We start from the raw sequence: 11,225 nt of genomic DNA, 5'->3' as shown, positions 1-11,225 counted from the left end.
GAGGGTGGTATAGGGAAAGAGCAGGTGCTTTTCTCTTTGACATGTTTTGGGGGGAAGGAGTGGATCTGTTTGTTTACAGTTCGACTACAGAGAAAAAAACAATCAATGTTGTATGACAAAAATACAAACTATCTTCCAAATTTTTCCCTCCTGTCTTTCCCTGGTAGCAAATCTCAGTCCTGAAATTAATCCTCTTGTTGATCTGGACTTGCTCTGCTTTTTCTCAGTGTACTTGCCCTTTAGTCCCTGAGTAGGGATTGCAGAATTGATGATGCCCAGTTCTCGAGAACCTACTAGTCCGGCTTTGACCTCTCGTCTGCAGAGTGACATGCGAGTGCAGTAACCCTGGTGCTATCTAGCCCTCGGACACTTTCACGTTTAGCTGACATCAAGGCTTGGTCTATGCTAAAAAAAATTCTACCAGTATAACTGGCAATTAATTATGTAATTTATGTATTTATTTTTACCTGTAATACTGGTATAAATCCTCCTGTGGAGGCAGTTTTACCAGTATAAAGGTATTTTATACTGGTATAGCTTTTGCTCCCTAAACCAGAATGAACTATACCAGTATAAGCACTTTTATACCACTATACTTGCATCCACGCCAGGGGTTTTTGGTCACTTCTACCTCATTGTTTGGGGATTGTTAAAGCAGTTCAACTTTCTAGTCTAGACAAGGTCTGAGACGTTGTCTGGATTTTAATTTGATGGACTCTGTTTTTAATGGGAAGTAGGAATAGAGTTAGAGATTGTGATAACTCTCTTTGCTTCCCCAAGTGTTGCAGATCAACAAGGATGATGTGACTGCCCTTCACTGCAAAGTGGTGTGTCTCATTCAGAGTGGAAGCTTCAAGGAAGCCCTAAGTGTAATCCACACCCACACCAAAGTGTTAACCAGGTGAGTGGTAGCCCCAGAGGCTCCTGCAAAGGAAAAAAGCACAAACCCCAGGAAGTTGCTAGTCTAGGTAGGAGGGTGGTGCTGGTGGGCAATGGCTATTGCTGAAGTTTTCAGTGTTTCACATGCTTAACTTTAGGCTTGGTCTACACTTCACAGTTAGGTCGACGTAAGGGAGCTTATATCAACCTAACTATGTCAGTGTACGCACCACAGCCTTGCTCCTGCCAATGTAAGTGCCCTACTATGCTGACACAACTCCACCTCCGTGAAAGGTGTAGGCCTTATGATGGTGTAGTCATGGCGACGTAGCATCGGTGTAGACGCTGCGTTCCTTATATCTGCTGTTGGCTGTCATCTAGTGGAGCTTTGAAATTGACAAGAAAGCTGCCTCCCGGCTCCCCCACTGGGCTACTGCCAGGTCTCTGCTCCAAGCCGGGCTGCCACCTGAGCTCCCTGTTCCCCTCTGGGAGCCCTGCTACCCCCCAGGATCCCAGCTCCCCACCGGGACTACGGCAGCCGATCTACTTGCCAGAGGTGAGAAGCCTTGGGTGACTTTCCCCCACTCCTGACTGGGAGCATGGAGGCAAGAAGCCTTGGGGGGCAGCTGGGTTTCCAGTGGGGAGCTGTGTGGAGCTGAGAGCCCAGGTAGTAGCCCAGGCTCTCAGCCCTCCATACTGCCCCTCTTCAGTCAATGGAAGCACGCCTGGTGAGGATGCGCACCACTGACAGAAGGTAGTGTGAACATCAGCCACCGCAGTAATTATTGTGGTGGCTTAAGTCAACCTAACACAGGTCGACTTAAGATTGTAGTGTAAGCACTCCTGTTGAGCAGTTCCACTGTCTTCAGATGAATAAAATTCAGAATGTGCATAAGTGTTCCCAAGACTGTGGCCCGTATCTCTCCTTATCTCCATTTCCCATCTGTGAAATGGCAGTGATAAATGTTACCTTCCTGCCTCACAGGGCTGTTTGCGGCCTAGTGTCTGTGCAGTGGCTTAAGATGAAAACTGCTATATAAGAACTCTCTATTAGCAAAACTAATGTATATACTGTCAGAATCACTTCCCTATGGGAAAGCAAGAAGTATGCATGGAGGGAAAGGACGTAGAACTGATTATTGTTGTAGTTCCAGCGTAGACTCTCAAAGTATTTTCTCATATTCCTTATTTATAACCACTAATGTGAATGTAAAGAAATCAATCTAGATTTTAGGCTTAATTCCTTGCCTCTTCGAACACTCATAATTCAAATAGTAAAGCAACTTTCATTCAGCTTGTGTAAAAAAAAAAAATATATATATATATATATATGTATATATATGTACTTGTGAGGACTGGGAGAACCTCAATTACCTGTCAGGTGTGATGGTAGTGGATCGCATGAGACATGTAGATAGCCTTATGGATATGCTGGGAAGGAGTTGGTGGTTGTGGTACATGTAGGTACCAAAGACATAGGGAAAGGTAGAAAAGAGGCCAAATGTAGGCTGCTAGGTAAGAGATTAAAGTCCAGGTTCTCCATGGTACATCCTCTGAAATGCTTCTAGTTTCACGCGCAAGGCCAGTTAGACAAGCAGAACTGCAAGATCTCAATGTGCAGATGAGACAAAGGTGTAGGGAGGACGGGTTTAGGTTTATTAGAAACTGGGGAACCTTTTGCGAAGGAGTGACCTATACAGGAAGGATGGGCTCCACCTACACCAAAATGGAACCAGGCTGCTGGCATATAAATTAAATATGAGGATTTTTTAAACCAAGGGCTAAGAGAAAGCCAACAGGTGCAGAGGAGCGCACAGTTTGGGCAGAGTCATACCTTAGGAATGATGAGGGAGAAATCTATATCCTAGTAAAGAGGATAGGTAAGAAATTGGGAAAGTACAGGTAGAAACTAGTGAGAAACAGTCAAATGAAATAGAATCCCATTTAAAAATAACACGTGAAGACAAAATGTATAAGTGCTTATATACAAATGCAAGGAGTCTAAATACTAAGATCAGTGTGCTAGAATGCCTGTCAGTAGATGAGGCTATTGATATAACAGGCATAATGGAAACTTGGTGTAATGACAACAGTGGGACCCGGTAGCACCAGGGTACAAAATATATAGGAATGCAGAGTAGGTTGTGCTGGTGGATGGGTGGCACTACATGTGAAAAAAAGTCTATAGAGTCAAGTACAGCAAAAATCTTTTTTTTTTTTTCTTTTTCTTTTTTTAAATCTTTGTGGATGGAAATTCCATGTTTGAATAAAAACATGGGTGGGCAAACTTTTTGGCCCAAGGGCCACATAGGGGTTGCACAACTGTATGGAGGGCCAGGTAGGGAAGGCTGTGCCTCCCCAAACAGCCTGGCCCCCCACCCCCATCTGCCCCCTCCCACTTCCTGCCCCCCTCAGAACCTCCAACCCATCCAACCCCTCCTGCTCCTTGTCCCCTGACCACCCCCTCCCGGGACCCCCACCCCCTATCCAACCCCACTGCTCCCTGTCCCTGACTGCCCCGACCCCTATCCACCCCTCCTTCCTCCCCCCAACCCCCGGACTCCGACCCCCTATCCAACCGCCCTCTGCTCCTCGTCCCTGGCCACCCTGTCCCGGGACCCCCCGCTCCTAACTGCCCTCTGGGATCCCACCCCCTTATCTAACTCCCCCTTCTCCCTGTCCTCTGACTGCCCTCCTGACCCCTATCCACATCCCCGCCCCCTGACATGCCCCCTGGGACTCCCACTCCCAACCCTCCCTGTTCCCCATTTCCTGACCGCCCCCCCCCCAAACCTCTGTCCCAGCTCCCTTACCCAACCTCCCCGCCCCCTTACCAGCAGCAGGAGCTCGCAGCCGCGACACCCAGCCAGAGCCAGCTGCGCTCCCCACACTGCCCAGCGGGGGTGGCGGGTCAGAGCGTGGCCCGCGCAGCGGTGTGGCTGCAGGGGAGGAGGGACCGCGGGGGAGGGGCTGGGGACTAGGCTCTCTGGCCGGGAGCTCAGGGGCTGGGCAGGACGGTCCCGTGGGCCGGATGTGGCCTGCGGGCTGTAGTTCGCTCACGTCTGGTCTAGCAGTAGGAATATACTTCTGACCACCTGACCGTGATTGTGAAATGCTGAGGAAGTCAGAGAGACTTCAAAAGCAGAAGGCGCAATAATAATAATAGGTGATTTCAACTATCCTCCTATTGACAGAGTAAATGTTACCTCATGATGCAGACACACAATTTCTAGACTCCATAAACAGCTGCTTCTGGGAGCAGCTAGTCCTGGAACCCAGAAACAGAGAGTCAATTCTTGATTTAGTCCTAAGGTGAGCACATCAGAACTGTTCTTTTTGGGCAACACATCTGAAGTTCTGTCCTGCATTCATGTGTCAGTAGAAGAAGTTTTAGAACAAATTGATAAATTAAATGGTAATAAGTCACCGAGACCAGATGGTATTCATTCAAGAGTTCTGAAGGAACTCAAATGTGAAATTACAGAACTACTAACTGTAGTATATAATCTATTGCTGAAACAAACCTCTGTATCAGATGATTGGACGGTAGCTAATGTAACACTGATTTGACAAGTTCCCTTACCCCAAAGGCTCTTAAGCAAAGTAAGCTGTCATGGGATAAGAGAGAAGGTCGTCCTCATGGATTAGTAACTGATTAAAAGATAGGAAACAAAGGGTAGGACTAAATGGTCAGTCTTCACTACGGAGAGAGATGAACAGCCGGGTTCCCCAGGGAACTGTACTGGGACATGCTGTTCAATATATTCATTAATGAGCTGGGAAAAGGGCTGAACTGTGAGGTGGCAAAGTTTGCGGATGATACAAAATGATTCAAGATAGTTAAATCCCAAGAAGACTGTGAAGAATTACAAAGGGATCTCACAAAACTGGGACTGGGTTTCAAAATGGCAGATGAAATTCATTGATAAGTGCAAGTAATGCACATTTAAAAAAAATAATCCCAAGAAGACACATATAACGAGTGGATCTAAATTCACTGTTCCCACTCAAAAAAGAGCTCTTGGAATCATTGTAGATGGTTCTGTGAACACTTAAGCTCAGTGTGCAACAGTGGTGAAAAAGCCTAGCAGTACATTAGGAATTATTATAAAAGGAATAGAAAATAAGACACAAAATATCAGAATGCCACTATATAAAGCTATGGTGCACCCACACCTTGAATACTGTGTCCAGTTTTGAGTGCCCCATCTCAAAAAGGATATAGTGGAACTGGAAAAGGTTCAAAAAAGGGCAACAAAGATGATCCAGGGTATGGAACAGCTTCCATGTGAGGAGAGACTAAAAAGATTAGGGCTGTTCATCTTAGAAAAGAGATGACCAAGTGGGGATATGCTAGAGGTCTATACAATCATGAATGGTGTGGAAAAAGTGAATAGAGAAGTGTCATTTACCATTACCCACAATACAAAAACCAGGGGGTCACCCAATGAAATTAATAGGCAGGAGGTTGAAAACAAACAAAAGGAAATACTTCTTCACACAACGCACAACTAACCTGTGGAACTCATAGGAATGGGATGCTATGATGACCAAAAGTATAACTGGCTTCAAAAATAGAGAAGTTCATGGAGGGTAGATCCATCAGTGGCCATTAGCCAAGATGGTTAGGGATGCAGCCCCATCCTCAGGGTGACCCTGTACTTCTGACTGCCAGGAGTAGAGATGCATAGTAGTGGTCAGAGGGTTATAGATGGCAAGATCTCTGGGGATGATGTTTTGTTTCTTGCATTTGCTCAGGAAATAGATGTTGCTGTTAAGTTTTGCTTCCTTGTTCTTCATGTTGAGGTGTTTCTGTTTCAGGCGGCTAACTTCAATATCTTCCATTGTTGTATGCAGTGTAGTTGTAGCTGTGTCAGTTCCAGGATATTTGACATCTAATGTCCTGGGACTGACACTGCTACAAAGACGCTGCATAGAAGTCGGGAGTGGAAGACAAGTGTATGTCTCTCAATTTCCCCGTTCTATACGCTCCCGTTGAAGCCCTGGTCACTGTTGGAGACAGGATACTGAGCTAGATGGACCATGGGTCTGACCCAGTATGGCCATTTGCTCAACCACTGAATTGTGTATTCTCCAGAGCAAAGAAAGTTCTCTTTGTCATAATTGATACATCCATCTGATTAATTCGTTCGGGCTATCATGACCAGGATCATGTTTTAATCTTTTTATTACTATTCCATCCTTGTATTTCCCCAGAAATGTTTAGAGTGCAGAAAACATTTAAATAAAACATGAACATGGACAAACCTCTCTCACAGCATCTGTGCTAAAGTCACAGTAAGTTGTTGGTCCCTTCTTTTTGTTTTCACTCAACCTGATCAATAATTCACTGGGGAAATATATACTGGACTCCTTTTAAATAAAAACTACCCGGTCAGTGTATATTAAGGCTTGCTGGTGTTAACAGTGCCCTTTTAGGTCTGATTCAACCTCATAGACTCATAGACTTTAAGGTCAGAAGGGACCATTATGATCATCTAGTCTGACCTCCTGCACAACGCAGGCCACAGAATCTCACCCACTCACTCCTGTAACAAACCCCTAACCTATGCCTGAGTTATTGAAGTCCTCAAATTGTGGTTTAAAGACCTCAAGGTGCAGAGAATCCTAGCAGTTTTGCCATTGGTTCTCCCTTGTAATTGTGATGTTTCTCGACAGCTTTCACTCCTTAGCATCAGATTTGGCATTTTATAGTTTAGGAGAGATTGTGTCATCACGTTTGCTCTGTCTGCAGGAACTGAATGTCTGTATCTTTGGGTTGCAGTGATACACCTTTCTGCATGCAGCAGCGACCAATCCTCTTTTCCTTCATTGATTATTCAGTGAATCTTTTCATTGCTCTACCTTAGGAAAGTATGCTATACAAAAAATAAACAGGCAATCTGCACATCCTGGAGATTTTGCTGCCATGAAGTGGTGATCTAGGGTACTGAGGAGTCTGAATTGGTTTAGCTACTTTAGATTCTTCTTTGGGGTAGGGCTTTTGTATTCCCCTCCTTCCTAAGAAAACAAGTTTTAGGTACTGCCACTGCTCAATAGAGAAATAATTCAATAGCCTGGTGCCAACACATGCTGTTCTGCCTCTAACAACATGGTAGTCTTATAAGAGTAATTATAGATGCTTAAATAAGCCTTCTTGGCTCTCCTGGGAGGCAAATGTTGTAGAATGAGTGCTGTGGTGATGCACCTGACGTCAATCTCTGCCTTGTTTTCGCAGTGACTCTATCACCTTTGAGAAGGCGTACTGTGAGTACAGGTTGAACAGAATTGAAAATGCCCTGAAGACCATTCAGAGTGCCAGCCAGCAGACAGACAAACTGAAGGAGCTGCATGGACAAGTGGTAATTACTGCTTTGGAAACTTGTGTCTATCATTCAAGAGCCCTCTGCTTTGTGAGGGCGGAAAAAATCAGAGAGAAACTTTTCTCCCCCTCAGCTGTGACTTAATAAACGGTTATGTTCCGGGTGAAAACCCTGGTGAAATCGGTGACAAAATTCCCACTGACTTCAGTGGGGCCTAGGATTTCACCCTCTCTTCTAGTCAGCCGGGGTCTCCCAAACTGTCAGTTTGGGCAGATAGCGCCATCCTTTCACTTGTTGGCTCATTAATCTTCCCCCACTTCCCTCCATTTCAGCTTCTAATGAATCACATTACTCTGTTCTGGAAAGTGGGGTAGTTTGCTGGAAGCCACCGAACCAAAATGTGCCTATGCAGCCATACAGTTGGCCACTTTCCTTCTCCCCAGGGCTAGAATGAAGTGATTTGCTTGATTTCCATCAGCCAGGGAAGTGGGTGGTCCTGAGGAGAGTGCTTTACTTTCCACTCTATGAGACACGTCAGCTCTTGGTTTAGGATCTAGTTCTGCACATGCTTCATGCATATAGCTCTGTGCCATCAGGAGCAGCTGTGTGTGAAGCGAGCAAGGATGGGCTTCCTTGGAGCATCAGGATTGAAAAGAGGAAGAGAAAAGGCTTTTCCTCCTCCTTTTGTTTCCACAGTTGATTAGAATGATCCCAACATGTGGAAGAAACAGTTGTTTGCTGTAAACAATGCTTGAAAGGTGGTCATTTAATTTGCTCCCTAGAGAGGTGCTAAAGACTGCCGTGAAGAGGCTGGCAGAGACCATAATCAACTCTATTTTCACGAGTAAATTCTGCATTAGACTTTACAGCACTTATTCAAATAAAAAAAAAATATATGGAGATATACCTATCTCATAGAACTGGAAGATCATTGCATCCAGCCCTCTGCCTTCACTAGCAGGACCAGGTACTGATTTTGCCCCAGATCCCTAAGTGGCCCCCTCAAGGATTGAACTAACAACCCTGGGTTTAGCAGGTCAATGCTCCAACCACTGAGCTATCCCTCCCCCGCATTCAGGTGTCTCTAGTTGTGGATGCCAATGTGCAGGGCAATGTCTCTCTTTTCAGTTGTATAGGTTGGAGCGCTATGACGACTGCTTAGCCGTGTATCGGGATCTCATCCGGAACTCCCAAGACGACTATGAAGAAGAAAGGAAAACCAACCTTTCTGCAGTGGTTGCAGCGCAGAGCACATGGGAGAAAGTGGAGCCAGTGAGTGTGTGTGCATGCGCACACTTGTGGGAGAGATTGTTCCCCCTTCCAGCCTCTCTCTGCTGAACCTTGCCCGTGTTAGAACACTTTTGAAGATGAATTGCGTGGCTCATAGATGGCAGTGGGGGGAAGAAGACATTCGAGAACCAAAATCATTAACAGAAAATAGGAAAACTTGGCTACTATACACAGAAAATGGTAGTCTCTCCCTGTCCCTTGGCAGAGATTTCATTGCTGGGTGTGTAATGAGGCTGGCAGTTGTTTCTCCAAACAGAGGTCACTCTTGTGGTTTATCCATGCATTCAGTGTCCCTTAATGCACGAGTGCATGACATACTTCAAGTTTCTAGTTTGGGAATGTGGACATTTATTGCCAATGCGTCATCTGTCACCTTGCTTACCAGCGTCTCTTTTCTATTGGATACCCCAGCACATTGTGAAGTATATATAAGCAGTTAACAAAAGTGCCTTTTGCAGTTGGCACTCTGCTAGATACGTCCTAGTGTTCATGCACATATTACCACACGTGTGCACTCTGGTAATTCACAGTGGGTCTCCAGGACGGTGCAAACCAGCAAGATTCCACTGACCGTGAATGGATGTAAGCTCCTGATCCTACAAAGCCTACTTACATCCAGTAGAACATTGCTACTCTGCACTAGTGACTGGGAAGAGCCATTGCTAACATAAAGCTCAATGGTTAGCACAGTAAATTAGTTTTTAAATATTTAAGACTGCAGCTTGTCTTTGACATTCTCCAGGGCTGCAGTTTCTGCCAGTTCTCTGTCTGCTTAAACAGCCTGGACAGCTCCCCTGAGGTCTAATCTGATTCTCTCCAATTCCTAAGAACAGGACTGCTCTACAGCTGGGAGTTGGGTAGCTCCATTGCCGATTCCCCCTGGCTTTGTGCTGCAGCCTAAGGGGAAGACCACTCCTGCCGTGGCTTTTTAGACAGCACATGTCCTCTCAAGATCACCTTCATGTGTGGATTTCCTAATGCATCTTCTGTTGTGTGTTAATCTAAGAAGTTGGCATGTTGCTAAAAGCTATGATTTGCGTCTGTAGTAATCCTAGAAAAGTGGCTTTAAATAAATCTGTTTAGATTCTGATCCAAAATTAGGCTGTATTTAATTTGTCTTTCAAGCATTTAACCCGATCATTTCACTCCATGTCAGGAAGATCTGGGCCTCCAAGAAGCTACCTATGAGCTGTGTTATAATGCTGCATGTGCACTGATTGGGCAAGGCAGGCTGAACGAGGCAATGAAAAACCTACAGAAAGCAGAAGGTAAAAACATGGGGGGGTTATAGAAATCTGTGTCACTCATTCTTTGTAAACACATTTAGAGAGAGAACAAGGATTTGATTCTGGATTGAAAGTGGGATTGGACAACTGTAGGGTTCTTTGATTATAGTTTCCATAGTATGTTTGCCAAGAATAGTTGGGACTTGGTAGCACTTAACATTCCTTAAATAACTTTTATTATATCAATAATTTTTTGCTATTGTACATCAAACTGTTTTCTTATCTGCAATTCCCATGTGGTACATAGCTTTTCAATCTGTAGCTCTCAGCTTGCTTTCTAGATATGTATAGTTTATTGTTTTGCCATCATTTTACAGTAGCAAACTGTATATAACATCTCAGTCTTCCCTCCCAACTGGTATTTAATTCCTGAGTGCAATTTGGTATGTGCTTATAATTTTGACAGTGCAATCTCTTCACATTGGCAGAAGTTTTAAAAGCCCTATTTAGTCGTCGTTTTATGAGTGTACTGAAGACTGTAGAGTGCAGTAATGTTCTGAGTTGGGGATTGCCCTATCGAGTGTACTAACTTCCATTTTTCACATTCGGAAAGACTGGTTTTGTTATTGTTATATTTCAGATTGTCCAATAATATGTGTAGGAAGGAGAATAAACGTTTAAAGTAGAAGTTGAAAGTAGCGAAGAGGAACCAAGTTACAGGCCTTAGTTTTAACATCGACAGCTGCAAAACTGAAAAGCTTGAACTCCCTTATGTTTTCTCTGATTAAGCTGACTAAATATGTTATAGGTGCAGCCAGCAATGCCATCAATACTTTAAGCTACCCAACACTTGTCATTGTAAGGCCCTGTTTTCAGTTGCTTATAACTTTACCAGACTATAGTCATTCAGAAGTTTTCCAAGCCAGGTGCTTGCCTCAGGCCTGGCATTTTTGGAAAACCTCAGTATAAACAGTTCAGCCATTTCCAAGGAGGACTGTAAGAAACAATACCTTAGTTTGCCCATGTTAAAAAACAAACAAACAAACAATGCTTACCGCAGTTTCATTGAGAAGTTCTGGCATGTCCAAGCGACAGAGCAAGGATTCAGTACTTGGCAAAGGGGTTGCCCTGGTGTCATGGATGTGCCTTATGTCATCCCAAGCTATACATCTCTGAAAATCTCAATTCTCACAGGCTTACTAGAGGTTTGTTAGTTTTACAGCTAAATTTGTTGAAGATTCTGTCTGTGTGCAACCAGTTGAGGAAAGGGGCTGAGTTAAGCTTGCGCAGGCAACCTTAATTCTGGCCTTTCCTGACTTTGGAGTGCTTGACTTTGCAACCTTAATGTACTTCTAACATAATTTTTTGGTTCAATATCTAATCTATAATGTTACTGTGGAATCAGGAGTGCTAGTTGTGTACATTCCTATTTGCTTTTTTATGATTTAATTGTGGAACATAATGGGAACCCTTCAGATGTGTTTGCTGTCGGATACCATGGTAATAA

At 44.3% G+C, this 11,225-nt stretch overlaps 1 protein-coding gene across 1 annotated transcript in view; it reads left to right on the top strand.

Annotated features, from left to right (window-relative positions):
- Positions 1-780: 780 nt before the first annotated feature.
- The window catches only part of SRP72 (signal recognition particle 72), a gene marked incomplete at its 5' end in the record, with an annotated part of 31,757 nt that continues 21,312 nt past the window's right edge, over positions 781-11,225 (top strand). Inside the window, 4 exon segments of the mRNA XM_034771602.1 lie at positions 781-901; positions 7,118-7,241; positions 8,331-8,474; positions 9,649-9,760. Coding sequence (XP_034627493.1) covers positions 781-901; positions 7,118-7,241; positions 8,331-8,474; positions 9,649-9,760 — 501 coding nt within the window.

Source organism: Trachemys scripta, chromosome 5, assembly GCF_013100865.1.
Source record: "Trachemys scripta elegans isolate TJP31775 chromosome 5, CAS_Tse_1.0, whole genome shotgun sequence".
In the NCBI taxonomy this organism is placed as follows: Eukaryota; Metazoa; Chordata; order Testudines; family Emydidae; genus Trachemys; species Trachemys scripta.
Note: the sequence above shows the minus strand (reverse complement) of the source record. Positions and strands in the feature narration are given on the sequence as shown.